This window comes from Chiloscyllium plagiosum, chromosome 3, assembly GCF_004010195.1.
Source record: "Chiloscyllium plagiosum isolate BGI_BamShark_2017 chromosome 3, ASM401019v2, whole genome shotgun sequence".
NCBI classification, from domain to species: Eukaryota; Metazoa; Chordata; class Chondrichthyes; order Orectolobiformes; family Hemiscylliidae; genus Chiloscyllium; species Chiloscyllium plagiosum.
This window is the reverse complement of record NC_057712.1, coordinates 8,200,748-8,223,210: the sequence shown is the minus strand read 5'-3', so window position 1 is coordinate 8,223,210 and position 22,463 is coordinate 8,200,748. Positions and strand designations below refer to the sequence as shown.

General features: G+C 40.3%; 1 protein-coding gene across 2 annotated transcripts in view; it reads right to left on the bottom strand.

Moving 5' to 3' along the window:
• Positions 1-12,999, bottom strand: part of dusp23b (dual specificity phosphatase 23b) — a 22,387-nt gene extending 9,388 nt beyond the window's left edge. The window contains exons 1-2 of one of the 2 annotated variants that reach the window (XM_043676881.1): positions 12,887-12,999; positions 9,795-10,072 (exon numbers count right to left, since the gene is read on the bottom strand). In XM_043676881.1, the coding sequence (XP_043532816.1) occupies positions 9,795-10,061 (267 nt within the window). In that variant the 5' untranslated portion in view covers positions 10,062-10,072; positions 12,887-12,999. Of the gene's footprint in view, positions 1-9,794; positions 10,073-11,506; positions 11,829-12,886 lie in introns of those variants that run through there. The other variant, XM_043676888.1, reaches the window with a different exon arrangement.
• Between the last annotated feature and the right edge of the window lie 9,464 nt (positions 13,000-22,463).

Here is a 22,463-nt window from a genome sequence, read left to right as displayed (position 1 = left end):
GTGTGAGAGAGTGTGTGAGAGAGAGTGTGAGAGTGTGAGAGTGTGTGAGTGAGAGAAAAGACACGTGTGTGTCCCATGAACATCTAGAGGAAGTGGTGGATGCGGGTACAATGACAATGTTTAAAAAATATTTGGATAAGTACATGAATAGGAAAGATTTGGAGGGATATGGGCCAAACGTAGGCAAGAGGGAGTAGTCTAGCTTGGGAGCATGGTTGGCATGGACGCGTTGGACCAAAGGGTCTGTTTCTGTGCTGTATGACTCTAAGCTGTTTTCTTGATAGTTTACATAAGTAGTGCATTGCCAGTGTATTGCACTCTCAGACGTTGGGCAAGGTGGTCCCAGGTCTACGAAGCTGGAATGGGAATTGAACCATCTGGGGGTCAAAATGTGTCCCCCAATTCAAAGCCAAAAGCTTCTTCTCAGATTTTCTTGAGAGCTACCTTTTGACGGAGGTTGTTTGTCATTCTCGCTAACTCCTTTTATCAAAGGATGCAGTGATACAGCAATATCACCTACAATTGTGTCTTTTTTAAAAAATAAATGGTTTTATTCTTTATACAAATAAGATAGCACAGTTACCAAAGCGGGTTTATACATAATTAAACTTATCAAGTTGAAATTTATAAATGTTTTTGCTAAATTATTGGAAGTAGACTTCATAAACTGCGCAAAATTCTAAGGTAAGAGGAGGCAGTGATCATATTGTCTAGTATCCAGAGCATCAAATTAACGTTCTGGGATATAGGATCAAATCTCAGTGACAGTTGATGACATTCAATAAATTCTGGAGTTAAATGCTAGCTTAATTGTGACCATGTAACAATTGTTGATTATCCATTATTGCTTTAGGGCAGAAAATCTGGCTTCCTTACCTGTTCAGGCCTACCACACTCACAGTAACATGGTTGACTCTTAAATGCTCCCTCGAATGAGCTAAAAACCACACTTTTGCATCAAAACTGCTGCAAAGTCTAAAGAAAAATTAAACTGGACAGGCCATTGGCATCAACCTAGCATTAAGGATCAGACCAAACCCCCTCAAAATATTAAGATGGTCTAGACCCTAGCTTTTTCGTTTTTCAAAAGTCAGTATAAAGGTGTTGCCTTCCAGATATATTTCGATTGGTGAAACTACCAGATTTAAAGCAAAATACAATTTATTCATCCACTATAGTTTAAAAAAAAAGAAAAAATTAGAATAGCTTAACTCTATTGGAAAACATAACAGAATAAAAGATACAGTCACCATTACTAATTAGGTGATCTAATATAATAACATCCCCATAAATACACTCTGGGCAAAAAGCAAATGCAGACACAGATTGTCTCACATGCAACTGCTGCAACAGGCAGAGGACCCCCAGCTTTTGGCTGTAAATAAGCAAGAGTCAAAAACAAGCTTCCACCTCTTCACGACCCCAATAGCAACTGCTGAAAGCTAAACTAAAACTCCTGGTTCTGAAAGAGCTTGACCACACCCATTCTATTGTTCCAATTTTCAAAAAAAAAGAAAAAACAACTTGTGTAGCCTTGGGATTATCTTCTCATAGACCGCTCCGTCCCTTTCCTCTAACATTTCTCTCTAAAAGAAAACAGCACAAAACATGCCTCTTAAAGTCTGCACCATCACTCGAGACACTAGAAATTCAATCGGAATCTTACGTAAACATCCCGACAATCATCTGGGGTGCCTGTACCAGAATTGAGAGAACTATCCCATGGCTTGGTCAAGAAACATCCAAACATTTTCTTTAAGGTATGAATATAACATGCCCCAGCAACCACCATTGCAATCCCTTAATATTAAAAAGCAAACAACACCAGGTTATAGTCCAACTGGTTTATTTGGAAGCACTAGTTTTCAGGAGTGCTGTTCCTTCATCAGGTAGTTGTGGAGTATAAGATCATAAGACACAGATTTTAAACCAAAAGATTACAGTATCATACAGCGATATATTAAACAAACATGGATTATTAAGATTTTCATCTTTTAGAATGCAGGTTTCAGTTCGTTAATATGTAAATCCCAGAACTTCTTTTAAGTCACCTTCTCAAGATAACTTAAGGTTTTATAACAAAAGGTGACAGCTCAGCTCAGATTATGCATTAAAGGTGTGAGGTCAGAGTCTGTCTGTATCCCAGCCTGGAGTCAGACTGGTTCTAATTCCCAAGTGAAATTTATAAAATATTACATGGATTGCAGATTGTGCATTTTTGAGCGAAATGAAATGTATCACAGAATTGTGTGTGTGCATGAGAGGTTGAGAGACAGAGACAGAGACAGAAAAGGACATGACCCTCTCTCACTAGTGTCCTTACATACAGACAAAGAAGGACACCATTTTGATTGGGACAACACATCCATCCTAGGACAAGCCAAAGAGAGACAAGTATGAGAATTCCAAGAAGCATGGCATTCCAACTGGAACTCTATCAACAAACACATCGATTTGGACCCCATTTACCACCCTCTGAGAAAAAAGGACAGGACATGATATCACCAACAAAAATAACATCACCAACCCAAGGAAACCCAAACACATAAATAGAAAGCAGGACATAACACCAGCACTTCAACAGACACTCACTGATTATGTTACCTAGTATAGTGATGAAACGTCCAAAAACGAACCTTCCACCTCAGCGAGCAAATTTACATCCAGAACTATACACACTCTCTCACACACACACTCACACAGACTGTCTCTCATACACACACACACACACACATCCACCCCCCCACACTCTCACCCATGCGCACACCCTGGGATTTACATATTAATGAACTAAAAGCTGCATTCTAAAAGATGAAAGACTTAACAATCCAGGTTTATTCAACATATCACTGTATTACACTAATCCTTTGCTATAAATTCTGTGTCTTATGATCTTATACTCCACAACCACCTGATGAAAGGAGCAGCACTCCGATACTGAGTGCTTCCAAATAAGCCTGTTGGACTATAACCTGGTGTAGTGATTTTTAATTTTGTCCACCCCAATCCAACACTGGCTCCTCCACATCATATCCCTCAATGTGTCCTGTCCCACCACACAGGAAATGTTTTAAAATCTTAGAAAAGCAAAGATAGGGTATGAGAAAATATTGCCAGGTAACATCGAGGATAAGCGAAGGATGTTTGATCAGTACATTAGTAGCAAGAGATTGCCCATTTAAACAGAGATGAAGTGAAATCTTTCCTCATATAGGGCTGAGTCTTTGGTATACTCTTCTCGAAAAGGTGACGAAAGCAAAGTCTTTGAATATTTTAAGGCATAGACAGATTCTTGATAAGCAAGGAGGTAGAAGTTTACCAGGGATGGGCAGCAATGTGGATTTGTGGTATAGTTGGATCAGTTGTGATTGCATGAAATGATGAAGCATGAATGGATTACACCTTATTAATTTGTGAGATGATAACTCAGGAAAGGTAAGGTTGATCAGATTTGTATAAGAACTGTAAAGATTGCAGAACCTGTGGTAGATAAAGGTGGTAAAGAAAGCGCTGGAATATTTTCTTTATTAGATAAGATGTGGAAAACAACAGCAAGAATGCTGGAACTGTGTAAAATACTGATTATGCCACAGGTAGGATGTTACTCACAGTTTTACAGGAAGGATAACATGGCTCTGGGAGGAATCCAGAAGATATTTACAAGAACGCTGCCAAGGCAGCCATGTGGAAGAACCAGATAAGCTAAGATTGCTTTCCTTAGAACAGAGGTGGTTAAGGAGTGACTTCATTAAGGTTTACAAAATTACAAGGGCCATAAAGAGAGTAAACTGGCAAGTCCTGTTGCCCCCTAGCAGAAGGGCCACTGACCAGGGGACACAGATTTAAGATGATCAAAAGGAGGATTAGAAGGACATGAGAAAAACCTTGTTTTTAAATCCAGAGGGTGGTGGGTGTCTGGTATTTGTTGTCCGCTTTGTGGGCAGAGACAGTAATCTTCAACTCATTTAAAAAAGGAATCTGAGCCTGCATCTTGAGCGCTATAACCTGCAAGGCTACGTACCTGATGGAAGAAGAAAGCGGGGTTAGAATGGACAGTCAGTTCATTTTCTCAATTCCCTAATCCAGACTCACAGGCTAAACCAAGAGCCCAGGTCCAAGTGCCTGATTGAGCGGCAGCATCGGCGGAGGAACACTGTGACTGAGATCTGGGAGCATTGTCTGGATGAGTGTTGGTTGGGGCTCCAGAGATATGAGAATCGCCTATGACTCCTGCTCAGATGTGGTGTAGAGGCCTGAAGCCTGTACCCAGAGGCCATTACAGAGATTCTGAGAAAGCATGTAGTATTAAATGTGACACATTTGCTGCAGAGAATGCAGGAAAGTGCTTCTTCAAAGGAATTGGGATCTTCTGTTCTTAATGTCAATAGGACAGTGTTAACAAGGTGATACGTGATAACAGTTGCTCACTTGTGGAATGTGTGGTAGTACTTCCTCCTCATGCTGGAGGTGCATATTTCGCAATAGGATATAGAATAACTAGATTGCTTGTTTATATCAAAGACTCTTAACAAAACTCATACTCAATAGGAAAAGAACTTGTAATTTAGTAAGCTGAGTCGAATGTGCATGTAATAGAACAGTCCTGATACATTTTCATGTATGCCACACTGAGCAGATTTGAATTTATGAAGCTCAGTTCATACATCTTGACTGTCCTGGAATAGGAATGTCTCATTACCCTTACAGGATAGGAAAACATAAAGGCTGAAAGTGGCATAGTGAGGAAGTTGAGTGAGTGAGTGAGTGAAAGAAAACTTACTTCTGTAAATTACATTCACTGACTGAAGAGTTCAAGGGAGAGAGCGCGCGCGAGAGAGACAACAAAAGCTGGTGGAAAGTTTAACTATTTTTGGTCTGATTTGAGTGAACACTGGCTAGTCACAGATTGAATGTGAGTGTTGTTCCCTGGAGCTCGAGGTCTGGGAATGTTATGAATTTAATTTGCATTCTGAGAACCTACGATGATTTTAAAAGAAAAAGCCATTTTGTACAACAATGATACTGGACATGTTAGCTGAGCGAGGTGATTTAGACTAGTCTCTCGTTATAACGTACTAGCCAAAGTAATTGACCATCTGGCTTGGTTGGATCAAGGGTTCCCACTTTGATGTGCATGTTTAATTAGTCAAGTGTACACAGACCTATCAATGAGTTTCTCTTCCTCTGCAAACTTTTGCCATTTTATGGATGTTTATTGATTAAGGACATGTGATGTTATTTGGAATCCTAATACCAAATTCTGTATAAAGACAGCTTGTTTGCAACAATAAGGGGAGTAACCTGACAGAGCTCTCAGAAGTAAGAGCTGATGCCGCTACTCTGCTAATGGTTTTAGAACCTTAGCTCAAGTCTGGCTTGTAGGTATCAATGTTATAGTGTAACATTGTTGCCTTTGGTAAGTAAAGTTAATAATTTAAACTAAACTATCTGTTAAGAGTTTTATATTCCAGACTACCACAGAGTACGATCTCCTGGATGAACCAAGATTGACTTACAAATCAAGTCCATCAGGGATTCCCTGAGCTGTCTTGAATAGGTACTTTATCAATTCCAACTGATGTCAAGCAGAGAAATGGAGGAGCATCAAGAAGGGGACAGAAGGACAAACTCACTTTAGTGATAATTGTTTAATATGTTCAGTAATTCAAAATAGAGCCAGAGCGTGGGGACATTAACATTTATCACGATAATGTTTTATATACATGTAAAAATAAACCACTCAATTCAATTCGTCTACTGACACAGACATGATAGGCTGAATGGACTCCTCTAGTGCCATAGGCTTTCTGACGTTCTATGGACAGACCTACAAGAGGTGGCAGCACTGGGGTATACAGTCAGGAGTGAGTTGCTCTGGGAGTCCTCAACAATCACTCTGACTCTGCACTCTCATAGCACCAAGTTAAACAGTAAGTTTCCCAGCCAATGTTTACAAACTATCACCTCCCCTTGGAGGAGTACAGATTCATCAGCCATACTGAACATCAATAGGAGGAAACGTGAGGTAATCCATTTTGGTCAAAGAAACAGAGACAGTACAGATTCAATGGGACAACTTTGTATAGGAGTACAGGAGCAGAGGGACCACTGGGTTCATGTGCATAATTCTCTGAATGTGGCCAGGCACTTTGAAACAGTTAAGAAGTCTTACAGAATCCTTGGGTTTATAAATGGAAGCAAAAAAAAAAAAGAGTTTAAAAGCAAGGAAGCGATGCCACACCTCTACAAATCATTGGTCAGACCATTTGAGGAGTACTGTGTTCAGTTCTGGTCACTTTAAGGAAGGATGTTAAAGTCCTGGAGAGAGTGAAAAAGAGATTTACTAGCATAATAACATGAATGAAGGATTTTAGATACAAGGAAAGATCAGCGAAACTAAGCTTATTCTCCTTGGAAGAGAGAAAATTAAAAGCACGGAATGAATGTCTCATTGTGATATTCAAAATTTTGAACAATTTTGACAGGGTAAAGAAAGATATTCCATTTCCACTAGTTGATGCGTCAGTAACTCAGGGTCACAATTTCAAGATTATCAGCAAAAGAGCTAGGATTGAGCTGAGAAGAAACTGCTTTACTCAGTTGTTAAAATTCATATGTGCTACCTGGTACAGTGATGGAGGAGATTTCAAAAGAGGTTTCAAAAGAGAGCTGGATAAATATTTGAAAGTAATGAATTTATATGGCGACAGAGTTAGAGTTGGAGAATAGAACCAGCTGGAGAGTTCATTCAGGAGCTGGTATCGTCACAAGGGGTCAATTGGCCTCCTTCTGTATTATAAAATTCTATGAATCTCTTACTGTCAACATCCAGGGGTTACCATTGACCAGAAACTGAGCTGGACTTTTAGCTGCACTAAATTCAATGCCAACAAGAGCCATCCAGGACAAAGGCAGCCTGCTTGATTAACACCACATACACAAACATTCACTCCCTCCACTACCAACACTTAGTAGCAGCAGTGGGTTCACTCCACAAGGTGCATTGCAGAATTCACCAAGGATCCTCAGCCATCACCATCCAAACCTACAATCTCTATCGTCTAGAAGGATAAGAGCTGCAGATAAATAGGAACACCACCATCTGCAAGTTCCTTTCCATGCCAGTCACCAGCCTGACTTACAAATATATCACGGTCCGCTCAATGTTGCTGCATCAAAATCTTGGAAATTTCTCCTCAATGGCACGGTCCCCACAGCAACGGACAGTAGCAGTTCAAGAAGGCAGCTCACCATCACCTTCTCAAGGGCAATTAAGGATGGGCAATAGCCAGCAACACCCACATCCCATGAGTGAATTAAAGTAAAGTCAAATTCTTGAACTTGGTGTTCATTCCAAAATCCTGCACCACCAGACAAAAATTGTGGGTGAAGAAATTTGACCTTCTCTCCCCCAGCCCCTTTTAAATTGGAGAAATAAACTGGTGAGGCAGTGGAGAATGTGTTTTGCACATCAGGCATTCCCAACTGCCAAAAGAAAAGCCAGAAGAATATGACAAGGGGTTAGGAATGAGAAGAAAATCACAGACTTCCTCCTAAATGGTAAATGTGGCACATGTACATCCACACCCAGACAAAAATTCAGCTCATCATCTCTGACTATTTTAATTGCAACTTTGTAGCAGTAGAATTCTAACCACACACAGCTTCCAAGAGTCACAAGTTTTGCAAGCAAAATAGAAAATGCATCTTGTAGGAGACTATTACAACTAGCAGAGATACTTTCTTCTCATTAGTCAAAACTAAATTTACATCAAAATCGCAGAGTTAAAAATAGCATATACTATCTAATTCCTCAGGGTAGATTTAAAGGTTCTGACTACATTAACACAATGAAATTACATCAATTCAACACTATTCTATATTCACTCATTTGTCTGAATTTAGAGAATTCCACTAATTTTTCAAAAAGCAATTATTTCTGAAAATGGAGTGGATGGATGTGGAAGAATAGTCCCACAATTTCTAAGTGTCAATTCAATCTGTATCAAATATATTGTGTTGTCTTTCAGAGTCAGAAAGAAAGATGGCAATTACTATAAAAGAAAACCAAGAGAAGAATAGCAAATTTATTTTTAAAAAAAGTTACTTGGCAGTAAGGAATGTTAATATTGCCGGGAATAAATTTAAAAAAAGAGAATATTGTCAAAGCTTTTTATATGGCACTCATTATGACAAATGCAACAGTATAAGGGTTCAAATGGTCATAACAATTTACACCACGGGGGAAGATGATGTTGACTGAAACAGAAACCAATAGCTCCGATGAAGGATCACTGGACTCAAAACGTTAGCTCTTACTTTCCCTCTCCAGACACTGTCAGACCTGCTGAGTTTCTTCAGCATTTTCATTTTTTGTTTCAGATTTTCAGCATCTGCAGTTCCTAATTTTTATTGTATAAAGCTGCTGATTGGTTGAGGAGTTGACTTTGATTCGTCAAGGCATTTCCATGGACAAAACATCAGGGAACTATTGATTCACAAAGCTCTGGTGAATCACCGAGAAATAAAATTAGAACATATTGATTTTATTTACAGATATCAGATCCCTCTGCTTGAATGTTTGTTGTTTATAATGAATGTGAATGATCCATTTCACAAGTTCAACTGAACATCTTATTTCGGGTGTTAGTGTAGCTTTTTAAACACACATTGTTCAGAAAGTGCTGAAATGAAATCACATCTAACAGGAAACATTTTGTTTGGGTTTTACAAGCATTGGCCAGTTGAATACTGTTTCTACTCTGCTGATTACAAACAACTGAAGGAACGTTGTGTTTGATTTAATCAGCTAATTGTTGAGATTCTTGGATTAGGAATTGGGAAGTCATGATGAGGACATTGGTTAGGCCTCTTCTGGAGTACTGTGTCCACTTCTAGTCGCCCTATTATAGAAAGGAAATTATTAAGCTAGAGAGGGTTCAGAAGAGATTTACCAGGAGGTTGCAGTGTATGGAAGGTTTGAGTTATGAAGAAAGGTTTGGTCTTTTTTCATTGGAGCGTAGGAGGTTGAGAGGTGACCTCATAGAATTTAATAGAATCATGAGGAGTATAGAGAGGGTTAATGGTAGGTGTCTTAACACTTGGAAGGGGAATTTCAAGATAAGGGGGCATATTTTTAAGTTAAGAGGAGAGAAATTTAAAAAAGACATCGGGGCAAACCTTTTTTACACAGAGGGAGGCTCACGTGTGGTATGAATTTCTCAAGGAAGTGGTGGATGTGGGCACAGTAACAATGTTTAAAATATACTTAGCTAAGTACACGAATGGGAAAGGTTTAGAGGGAAATTGGCCAGCAGCAGGCAGATGGGGCGTGTTTAGTTTGAGATTATGGTCAGCATGGATTGAAGAGTTTGTTCCCACGCTGTATGACTCTATGCCATCATACCAACACTGAAATTCTACAAGATTAGCTTGATCAACAATCTTGTCCACAGGATCAGAGACATTTGGTCACCTTTCAGGCTTGATGCAGAAATAGAAGCATGCCAATAACTGTCATGGTCAAATCACTCTTTGCTCTGAATTATGCAAACTTACAAATGGACCTTTTCGATCTGAAAAGTGCTTGTCCTGCTGCCTCAAGTTACCCTGGAAAGGCAAAGTATCTCAAAAATTTGGACAACAGCTTATGCAAGTATTTCAAATATGTAGTGGCACTGTAAGTGATATATTCCCTAACAGGAAGATGTTGTTAGTTCAGAAGATGTTCTACCATAAAACTCAGCACATTGCGTGTATTTCAATATAGAAAAGTAGTCAATGCCCAATCATACCTCGCCCTTTGCACTGGCTTCCTCAACAACAGCAAGAAATCTTTTGATCTGTTCAAAAGAGGGTGGACAAAAATCATCGATCTTTATATGATGGATCTTCAATCCTGGACAAGTATCGTGGTATGGTGGCTTCCTCTCACTGAGCGTGACAAGGTGTTTAATGCCATTATCATATAAATACTGGTAGTGAGCAGGTAATCGTGGCATTGCCATCCCAGCCAGCTTTTTGGGTTCAATCCAGGAAAAGTTATGTGGGGCAGATGCCATTTTTCATTCACCTGATTAAAGAATAATAGTTAGTATCATGTAAAATGTTAAGAACAAGGATTAAATATGCAGTTTTTAATTGCCCAAAATATGTGCCTCACTATGATTCACAGGATTTCACCAAATCCAAAGAAAGCTATAAAGGTGATAAAACGCAAGAGCATGAGTAGGCCATAAGGTTCACTGAGCTGCTCTGTCATTCGATAATAGCACGTTCCTAGCTATCTCCTTTACCATTTAACTGCCTTATTAAAACTAACTCAGCCTTGTTCACATTCCATGGAAAGGTCTTCAGTAATAGGATATTTAGCTCTTAGAGTCTGCTCTGCCATTCAATAAAATCATCTGTTATTTCTTTACAGTGTCAACTTGACTTTCTTGTTTGTCCTCACAACCCTTGGCTCACTTCTCATCTATCAAACATCTATTCAACTAAGCCTCGAATAAATTCAATGGCCCATTCTCCATTGCTTTCTGGGAGAAAGATTTCCAGACTGACAATTCTGAGAGATTAAACTTCTCATCTCCAACTTAAACCTGTTATTCTTAAACGGTGTTCCCTAGTTCTATTTCCTCCCCCCACAATGATTCATGCTCCCAGTATCCACTCTAAAATGTCTCCTCGGGGTCATGTTTCAATAAGATCAACACTCTTTCATCTACATAAGAATTAGGAGCAGGAGTAAGCAATTCAGCCCCTTCAGACTGGTGTGCCACTTAATATGATCGTAGCTGATCTCATCCAAGGTCTCATCTCCACTTTCCTGCCCAGTCCCCATAACCCTTTAAACCATTGGAATCAATAATTAAGGAAGTAATAGCAGAACATTTGGAAAATGATAATCTTGTTAAACAGATTTAGCATGGCTTCATGAAAGGGAAAATTGAGTCTGTGTAGAGTTTAGAGTTTTCCAGGAAGTCTGAACCAGATTGGATAGAGGAGATGCAGTAGATATGGGTCGGAGGGGATAAAGGGGACATAATAGATTCGGGTATAACAAAGTACTTGGCAAAGGGTTAAGTCACTCTCTCCTTGTATAACAAGCCTTTCATCTCTAATTAATTTAGTGAACCTGCCCTGAACTGCCTCCAATACAATTACATCCCTCCTCAAATAAATGGACCAAAAACTGCATATGGCAATCTAGAAGTGGTATCACTAAATGACTTGTCCAGTTGGAAGAACATCTCCCTATTTTACACTCCATTCCTTTCACAATAAAATATCAATATTCCCTTTGCCCTCCTTATTACCAGCTATACCTGCATACTAGCTTTGTGTAATTCATGCACGAGGACACTCAGATCGCACTGAAACAAAGTATTTTAAAGGTTCTCTAATTTAGATGATTAGTTGCTTTTTTATTCTTCAGATCCAAAGAGATAACCTCACTTGTCTATGTCAAAATTCATTTGCCAAAATTTTGGCCACATGCCAAGCCTACCTTCTTGTAGATTTCTTATTTCTTCATTGCAACTTCAATACGACTAGGCACACCTTGATCATCTTTCTTCAAAAGATAAACCTTTCATCCCAAACAGGTGAGCTGTTATTGTTGGTCAATGACCTAACCTCCACTGCACTCCGGACAAACACTCCAAATGTTAGCATCAGAACAGAAGAAATACCAGCAAGAGTGGGCCATTTGGTCATTACTAGCCTGCCCTTAACAAATCATAGATATTATGATGCAAAATCTGAAAGTGCTGGAGAAACTCAGCAGGTCTGGCAGCATCTGTGGAGAGAAAGCACAGTTAACACTGACTCTTCTTTCAAACTGATTGCAGCTAAGAAAAGATTGGTATAAATGCCAAAGACATGGGCTGGGAACCCAGAGGGTGAACAACGGCGATGAAGGCAAATGCACAGATCATAGTATGCTCAGGGAAAAATAAAGCTGATAAGCGAGACTATAAGTAGGTGAAAATGGGTGACTCTGCTGATGGCCATTCCGATGTTGCTGAGCCTCGATTTTGCTGTTTCTTCCTCTTAATTTGATCATGTTTCAATTAAGCTCCATCTGGCTCAAGGAATAAGCATCCTTCCCCCCCCCCCGCCTCCCAACTTGAGATCAACGACTTTAGATCAGAACTTTAGCCCCAACTTCTTGTTTCCCTGCTTGCGTCGTTACTCGTTTCTTTCTGTAGCCCATTATATTCCATTCACAACTTTTCTTTCTGTAGTATACAGATCACCACTTTTTGGCTTTCACACCACTATACCCTCGATCATTTGATTTATCCGGCACGCTGTCCAATTACAGACCACTTATTTTGTTCTTCCTGCTCCCTCTATTACATTTCTATAGTTTGGCAATCGAGTGAAAACATCATCGAGTTAAAATTTCTCCCTACAGACTTTTTCTGGACCTAATTGTGTATGTTTTTCCATTTTCGAATCTGTTATAAAAACGTCACGGACCAAATGTAAAGCCTAGTGCTCTGACACCAACTGGCACTAACAAATCCCAACCTCAACTTCATTTGTAACAAACCAATAGGGTATGTGCCCTTCCAAAAGGTCAGGTTCACAATATTTAATAGGACGGGCAACGCACCAGCTATGAAATAACAGCAGTCAGCAAGTTCCACTTTCAGCTGTATTTGTCGCCCGGTTACTGTTCATTTTAACTCGCCGGCGACTCAAAAGATTAAGCCGTTTTCTTTTCAAATGCCCATGTCGGGAAAGTGTAGTTAACAACAGGCAGTAAAACACTCCCGGACAAAGCAAGTCCCCAGTTATAAATGCCAGATGCCTTTGGCTAGGATAACAGAACATGTATCCATTTATTTTTTTTTTTGCACAACGTATCAATATCACCTACCGCAACTCTGAATGAAACACCTAGAGTCCGCAGAACGGGAGGCGAAATCACGACAAGAGCCCCTTCGATAAACGTTCACTGGAACCTATGAGGCATTGAGCTAGAGCCAACCACAGCACTGGCTGATGTAGCATCATCACCAAGAAGGCGGGTCATGTTGTGTACGTCATACTACAAATAGCATATAAATTCCATTTTATAATTGGCATCTAGCAATGTGATAGAATGGTAGTTTAATCCCTACCTCAAAAGTTATGTCATAAGAGTATAGAGGACTCTGCCGTTCAATATGATTATGGCTGATCTTTTTGTGGACTCAGCTCCACTTACCTGCCCTCTCGCGTAACCCTTAATTCCTTTATTGTTCAAAAAGAAATTAGCTTTAAGAACGTTTACTGAAGTAGCATCAACTATTTCACTGGGCAGGGAATTCCACAGATTCACAACTCTCTGGATGAAGAAGTTACTTCTCAATTCAGTCCTAAATCTGCTTCCTCTAATTTTAAGGCTATGCCCTCTTGTCCTAGTTTCACCCACCAATGGAAACATCCCCTCTACTTCGATCCTATCTATTCCCTTCATAATTTTATATCTTTTGATAATATCCCCCCCTCATTCTTCTAAATTCTATGATCCCAATTCCAATCCGTCTCTCCTCATAAACCAAACCGCCTCAACTCCGGAATCAACCTAGTGACCCTCCTCTGCACCCTCTCCAGTGCCAGTACATCCTTTCTCAAGTAAGGAGACCAAAACTGCATGCAGTACACCAGGTGTGGCCTCACCATCACCCGCTATACTTGCAACATAACCACCCTGCTTTTAAACTCCAGCCCTTCAGCAATGAAGGACAAAATTCCATTTGCCTTCCTCATTGCTTGGTGAACCTGCAGACAAACTTTCTGTGATTCATGCACAAAGAAACCCAGGTCCCTCTGCATAGCAGCATGCTGCAACTTTTTACCATTGAAGTAATAGTCCTTTTTACTGTTACTCCTACCAAACTGGATGACTTCACATTTATTAACATTGTATTCCATCTGCCAGACCTTTGCCCACTCACTCAATGTATCCATGTTCCTCTGCAGAGTTTCACAGTCCTCTGCGCACTTTGCTCTGCCACTCATCTTAATGTCATCGGCAAACCTCGACACACTAAACATGGTCCCCAACTCCAAATAATCAATAAAAATTGTGAATAATTGTAGTCCCAACACTTATCCCTGAAGCACACAACTAGTTACTGATTGCCAACAAGAATAGCACTCATTTATCCCCGCTCTTTGCTTCCTGTGCTAATACTTCTCCCATAATGCCACGCATCTTTGTCTTATGCAACAGCCTCTTGTGCAGCACCTTGTCGAAGGCCTTTTGGAAATCTACCCTGGGATGCATTCCATCTGGGCCAGGAGACTTGTCTATCCTAAGCTGCATTAGCTTGCCCAACGCTACTTCTTCTGTAATAATGATTGTTTCCAGGTCTTCACCTACCTTCTTCTCTTGTCAATTTCAGGCATGTTATTAGTGTCTTCCATTGTGAAGACCGATACAAAATACAGGAAGACCCTGGGTTACGAACGAATTCCATTTTTAAGTCTGTTCATAAGTCGAATTTGAATGTAAGTTGGAACACTTACGTACGGTTCACATCTAGCATCAATTAGTCAAACGTTTGTCTTAGTATATAGTACATATTTTACCTAAATATATGGGTAAAATATTTAGTATATACTCAGAAAAACATTCAGTTAAATCAGGCTGATGAACTGCTGAAAATGCACATTATTTTGAGTGTCATGCAAAGTTGTCCGCCCATTCATTAGTACGAACCATCATACGTAACTCGATTTTTAAAAATAATTTGCTTTATGGAGGTTGGGTCGTGAGTACGAGCATTTGTAACCCCGGGAAAGCCTGTAGCTGTTCAATGCGTCGGCCATTTCATCATAGCTCATAACTAAATGCCCCTTCTCATCTTCTAAAGGACCAACATTTACTTTAGTGACTCTTTTTCATTTTATATATTTACAGAAACTTTTTGCTATCTGTCTTTATATTCTGTGCTAGTTTTTTTCTCATGTTCTTTCTTACTTTTCTTTACAACTCTTTTTGGCTTTCTGTTGATTTTTAAAGTTTTCCCGGTTTTCCCTGCTGTTCCTGGCCACTTTGTGTGCCTTTTCTTTCAATTTGATAGACTCCCTTATTTCCTTAGACACCCATGGCAGATTACCCTTTTTCCTATAGTCTTTCCTTTTTACTGGGATATACGTTTACTGAGCACTTTGAAAAATTGTTTTGAAAGTCTTCCACTGCTCGTCAACTGACCCACCCCATAAAATGTTTGTTTCCAGTCTACTTTAGCCAAGTCCACCCTCATTCTATTGTCATCTCCCTTGTTTAAGCACAGGACCCTGGTATTGGATTTTATCTTCACACTCTCCATCTGCATTCTAAATTCAACCATACTGTGATCGCTCCTTCCAAGAGGATCCCTAACTATGAGGTCATTAATTATTCCTGTCTCATTACACAGGGCCAGTTCTCAGATAGCTTGCTCCCTTGTCAGTTCCATTACATGCTGTTCAAGATAACTATGGCAGATATGGTGGCACAGTGGTTAGCACTGCTGCCTCACAGTACCAGAGACCTGGGTTCAATTCCCGCCTCAGGCAACTGTCTGTGTGGAGTTTGCACATTCTCCCCATGTCTGCGTGGGTTTCCTCCTGGTGCTCCGGTTTCCTCCCACAGTCCAAAAACGTGCAGGTTAGGTGAATTGGCCATGTTAAAATTGCCCGTAGTGTTAGGTGAAGGGGTAAGTGTAGGGGAATGGGTTTGGGTGGGTTGCTCTTTGGAGGGTCGGTGTGGACTTGCTGGGCCGAAGGGCCTGTTTCCACACTATAAGTAATCTAATCTTATATACTCAACCGACTCCTCCTCAAGGCTACCCGGACTGAGCTAGTTCGACCAATCAACATGTAGATTAAAAACCCCCATGATAATAGTCGTACCAGACCGACATTAGTTATTTCTTTGTTTATTGCCCACTGCAATGTGATGTTATCATTTGGTGGCCTATAGACTACACTTATCAGTGACTTTTTCTTCTTAGAATTTCTAATTTCCACCCAAATTGATTCAACATTATTCTCCATAGAACCTATATCATCTCTCAGTACCGTCCTGATGTCATCCTTGAATATCAGAGCTACACCACCTCCCTTAACCTCCTGGCTATCCTTCTGAATAATCTGATACCCCTGGTTATTTAATTCACAGTTATGACCATCCTGTAACATGTCTTCATAATGGTTACTAAATCATAGTCATTTGCGATCATTTGTGCCGTTAACTCATCTACTTTGTTACGAATGCTATGAGCATTCAGGTAAAGTGCCCTTATGCTTGTTTTCTTACCGTCATGATTTCACAACATATTTGAAATGGTTGAGTACACACATATGTAAAAAATGTGCCTGGATAATGTTGTCTTTTCTGGTCTTGTGCATGGTGGTAGCTTCTTTATTTCTGGGCCAGAAGATCTGGATTCAAGTCCCACCCGGCCCAAAAGCTTGTAATAACATCTCCAGAAAGGTTAAGTGAAATAACTGTAAATTCAATGCAAAATGCTTGAGGGGGACTTTATTAAGCAAAAATGCAGGAATATTTATGTCAGTTTCTCTGACGAATGAGCTCATGCACCAATGTCTCAGCCCTGCAAAAAACTCCCTTTCAGATGATTTCATTTTCATCAGTCTCAATCGATTCTACCTCCTCCAAGCACAGAGGCACAAATTCCAATTCTAAACCACTCACCACCTTCAAAACAAGTTATTCCTTGTGGCACTATTGCTTCTTTTGCCAATTATCTTAAAATCTGTGTCCCTCCATCAATCCACAAATGGAAAGATTTCTCTCCACCTACTCTGTCCAGACCTTTCATTAACTTGAGTATTTGTGTCAAGCTTCCTCTCCACATTTTCCTCCAGCAGGAAATATCCCAACCTCTACAATTTGTCTACATAACGTCTCTTTGCTGGAATGATTCCCATTAATCCTTTTGTTTTGGAATATATCTATTGTATTCACATTCTCTTCAATGCCTGGAGTGTAGCACTGAATGCAATAATAATGGCTCAGGGTGAAACATCAGCGCTGCCTCATACTCACTCAAAACTATCTCAGTCCCCAGTTCCATTCCATCCTTTTTCTCAATATATGCTCAAAAAGGTGTTAAGGTGTTAAGGAACTCCAGGTCCATCACTTAGGGGTAATGATGCCTCTCTGGATCTTTTTACCCCTTCACTTCTCTCCGACTCCATCCTTTCATCCAACCCAACATCCTGCCAGGTATTTACAATACCTTCTGACCTCTCCATTTCTGATGATGAATGATCTATGCTCAAAGAACTTACCTTTATCCCCTTCTGCCCCAGCAGAACACATTTTGGGCACAATATGATGCTGAACTCACCTTTCATGGTCTTTGCCCATTTATTTGGATGGGAGACCAGCTCCCCACTCCACAGACCCTTTCACTGTCACCAATACTCCCCTTCATTTGGACCCCTTCCTCAGGCCTTTTGCCAGCACTTAATCTCTTCAGTGAACTGTCGGTGTGACATTTGCCATATTAATTTCTCTGCTGATAAGGGTGGTATCATTGTCTGGTGTGCTGATCTGTCCATTGCAAGGGTTGTGCGCCAACTCTCAGATACTATTACCCTTCACTCCCTGTATCATAATCTGGATAAAACATTTGACTGAAGCTTCCAGGACTGTCACAGACCTCATCTCCCCTCGACAACTTCCCACATCATCGACTCCAAACCCCTCACAACCTGCTTCCACCTCCTTCCTAAAATCCACAAACAGGACTGCCCTGGCAGACCCATCATTTCACCCTGTTCCTGACCACTGATATTATTTCTTCCTATTTTGTCTCTAATTCCTAAACCCCACCCCCTCCATTCAGTTTCTTCCCACTTACACTGGTGATTTATTTGATGCTTTATGTCAGCTCCACGCTCATCCTAGCCATCTCCTCTTCACCACAGATGTTCGATCCATCTACACAACCATTCTCCATTGGAATGATCTGAATACTATCTGCTTCTTCCTTTAAAGTAGGCCTACACGCTCTATCTACCACTGAGCATGTTCACTTCTAACAACTTCTCTTTTAATTCATCTCAGTTTCTCCAAGTCAAAGGTGTGACTATGGATAGCCATGTGGGTTCCAGTTTTGCCTCACTCTTTGGGGGATTATGTGGAACATTGTTCAAGTCCTATTTGGGTGCCCACTGACAGCACGCAATCTGTGGGCAGTCAGTCCATTTCACATTTTATCAATTCCTATTTTGGAAATAGAATCAATCTAACTCAAGGGTGGGATACAGACAGACTCTAATCTCACACCTTTAATGCATTTCTGCACTGAAATCACCTTTTTGTTAAATTCTAATAAGTTGTCTCAGCACTGTGACTTGAAAGAGGTTCTGGGATTTACATATTAAACAATCAAAACTTGCATCCCCATTCTAAGTGTTTATAGACTTAACAGCAATCTAGCTTTGTTCAAAACATTGCATCAGTTGTATGATACTTTGATTTTTTACAATAAATTCTGCGTCCCATGATCCTGTCCCACGAATTACCTGATGAAGGAGCAACACTCCAAAAGCTTCTTCTTTCAAATAAACTGTTGAACTACAACCTGCTGTTGTGTGATTTTTAACTTTGTCCCACACCAACACTGGCACCACGACAGTTTCTTTAAAGGCAACTATTGTTCAGTTGCAGTTTTGCCTGCCAAGATGTGATTCAAACCCTAGCTGTATCAAGTCCAATCATACGCCCATCAAAGCTGGTTTTCTCTCAGATAATCACTCTTATTCTGGATTGCTGCTTGTCTTTCTCCCTTGCCAACCTAAACTTTATCATATGATAATTACTATAGCCTAAAGTTTTTCCTACTGCCACTTGATTTGTTGGTCTAACTCATTTCCAAGGAGATCCATTCTGTACTCATTTCTCTGAAGTGGCTATCAGATAATCTCTATTTGGACTGTCAATTCACTGGCTTTATGACAAATGCTTCTTGCACTTTACTAGTTTTGAAATCCTTTGTCTTTCCTACTGCTGCGTATGATCAGGAGCAAGAGTGAACCATTTTGCCCCTCAACCCTCTCAAACATCACACTTGAATTCTACCTTTCCATCTAACTCTAATAATCTTTGATTCTACTGCCTAAAAGGAATTTGTCTACCTTCACCTTAAAAATATACAATGAGGAGTTTGCCTTATGTAGAGAAATTGAGCAACCATTTTGCCCCTCAACCCTCTCAAACATCACACTTGAATTCTACCTTTCCATCTAACTCTAATAATCTTTGATTCTACTGCCTAAAAGGAATTTATCTACCTTCACCTTAAAAATATACAATTATTCCACCCTTCACCTTCTGAGCCAGAGTTCCAAAGTTGCAGACAACACCAAGCCACTCTTCACCTCTGCCCTAAAGGATCAGCCTTAGTTTTTAAACAGTGCCCCCTAACTCTGGGCTCCCACACAAGAAGAGATACCCTTTCCAACACCACCTTTTCAAGATCATTCAGGATCACATATACTTCAATCAAGTCACTCCTGACAAACTCCATTGGAAACAAATCCAGTCTGTCCAACCTTTGTTTCTGAAACAACCTTCTCATTCCAGATACCAATCCAGTAAAATCTGCATGCAATATTTAAGATGAGGTCTAATCAACGCTTGTATAACTGAAGAATGACATCCTTACTTTTATGTTCAACTTCTCTTGTAATAAAATATAACACCCAGTAGCTTTCTTAATTACTTGCTGTACCTGCATAATAACGTTTTGTGATTCATGCACTAGAATATCAAGATTTTTTTGTACTTGGGAATTCTGCAATCATTCTGTTTAATTAATACCCTGCCTTTTTAGTCTTCCTGCCAAATTGAATTTCACATTTTCCCACATTATAATCAATCTGCTTGATTTTTACTCACTCCTTCAAGCGATGTCATTTCCATCTTTCTCAAGTCTTTTTCACAACATACTTTTCCACCTATCTTTGTGTAACCTGTAAATTGAACAACCATGCCTTTGCTCCCCTCTTCGAAATCACTAAATTGCAAAAGCTGAGGTGCCACCACAGACCCGAGTGCAGGACTTCACTCATCATATCCTAATTCCATTTTCTGTCTGACAAACAATCCATGCTAATATGATACCCACTATCCCATAAGCTTGAAGTTTGTATAAAAGCCTCTTATGTTCAAAGTTTGTGAGAAGATTTGTAGCTCGGGTGATCGTTGTTGTGGTTCTGTTCGCCGAGCTGGGAATTTGTGTTGCAGACGTTTCGTCCCCTGTCTAGGTGACATCCTCAGTGCTTGGGAGCCTCCTGTGAAGCGCTTCTGTGATCTTTCCTCCGGCATTTGTAGTGGTTTGAATCTGCGTGTGTGGCAGATGACAAGCAACATGAATTCGACTGGGACAACATTACTATTATAGGACAAGCCAAACAGAGAACAGCCAGGGAATTCCTAGAGGTATGGCACTCATCCACAGATTCGATCAATAAGCACATCGATCTGGTCCCAATACACCGGCCACTGCAACGGACAGCTGGAACTGACAACCGGAAGCGGCAGATTCAAACCACTATAAATGCTGGAGGAAAGATCACAGAAGCGCTTCACAGGAGGCTGCCAAGCACTGAGGATGTCACCTAGACAGGGGATGAAACATCTGCAACACACCTCTTATGTGGCATTTTTGTCAAATGCCTACTAGAAATCCCAATCCTGTACATCTACAGGCTCTTCTTTATAACTGTACATTTTAATCCTTCAAAGAATTCCAATAAATCGATTAAACATGATTCACCTTTCACAAAATCATGTTGACTCTTCCTGATCATCTTGAGTTTCTCTCACTGCCCAGCTATAACCTCTTTAGTGATTAATTCTAACACCTTCCCTATAATAGACATGTACTGTAGCTTCCTGTGTTCTGCCTCCTAGAATATATTTGATACTTTGTGGTTTGAAGGAAGCTTTGCAGAGTCTATCAAATTTTGCAAAATTAACACAAATGCCTTATTACCTTAGTTACCTTAACCTAATTACCTTAACAATCATCTTTTTTTCGCATGAAGTCCAACAAGACATAGGGACTTGTCAGCCTGCACCTCTATTATTTTGCCCTTCATTAGTGAGGCTCACTAGGCGAATACCTAGCAGAGAGATGATTGTTCTATGAGGAGAGATTGGTTCGGCTAGGTCTGTGTTCACTAGTGTTTACAAGGATAGGAGGGAATCTGATTGTAAACATAAAATTCTAACAGGGCTGGACAGGCTAAATGTTTTCACTCGTTGTGGAGTCTCAAAGCAGGGATCATAGTCAAGGATTCAATATTGAGTTTAATACTTTCGGACTTGAGCTCTCTCAGGTCCTTTCCCAATGCCCACACACTAAGCCTTGTTATCACAGTCTTCTGTTACACACAACCCATTTTTAGCTCCTAATAATCTCCATTAATAGCTATTCACCCTTATGAGCCAGATCGTTATCCACTCCTTTATCTGTCCAACTGCTAGCATAGAACTGTACAGCATAGGAACAGACCCTTTGGTCCACGACTTTGTGCTAAACATGATGCAAAATGAAACTAACCCCTTCTGTCTGCCCTTGATCCATATCCTTCCATCACTTGCATATTCATGTGATTATCTAAAAATCCCTTAAATGCCCATATCATAACTTCTTCCACCACCATCCCAGCAATGCATTCCAGATTCCTACCACTGTGTGTAAAAAACATGCCTATCATGTCTCCTTTGAACTTTCCCTCTCTAACCTTAAATGCATACATGCTAGTATTAGACATACAACTCTAGAAAAAAGATTCTGACTGTCAACCCTATCTATGATTCTCATAATTTTATGAACTTCTAACAAGTCTCCCTTCAGCCTTTGCCACTCAAGAGAAAACAACTAGAGTTTTTCTAGCCTCTCCTGATAGCTCATACCCTCCAATCCAGGCAGCATTCTGGTAAATCTCTTTTGCGCCATCTCCAAAGCCTCGACATCCTTCCTGTAATGTGGCAACCAGAACTGAATGTAATACTCTAAGTGTGGCCTAACCAAAGTCTTATAAAGCTGCAACATGACATCCTGACTCTTGTACCTGACCAATCAAGGCAAGCACGCCATATGCTTTCTTGACCACCCTATCTACTTGCATGGCCACTTTCAGGGAGCGATGGACTTAGAGTCATAGAGATATACAGCATGGAAACAGACCCTTCGGTCCAACCTGTCCACGCCAAGCAGATATCCCAACTCAATCTAGTCCCACCATATCCCTCCAAACCCTTCCTATTCATATACCCATCCAAATGCCTCTTAAATGTTGCACTGTACCAGCCTCCACCACATCCTCTGGCAGCTCATTCCATACACGTACCACCCTCTGCGTGAAAAAGTTGCCCCTTAGGTCTCTTTTATATCTTTCCCCTCTCACCCTAAACCTATGCCCTCTAGTTCTGGACT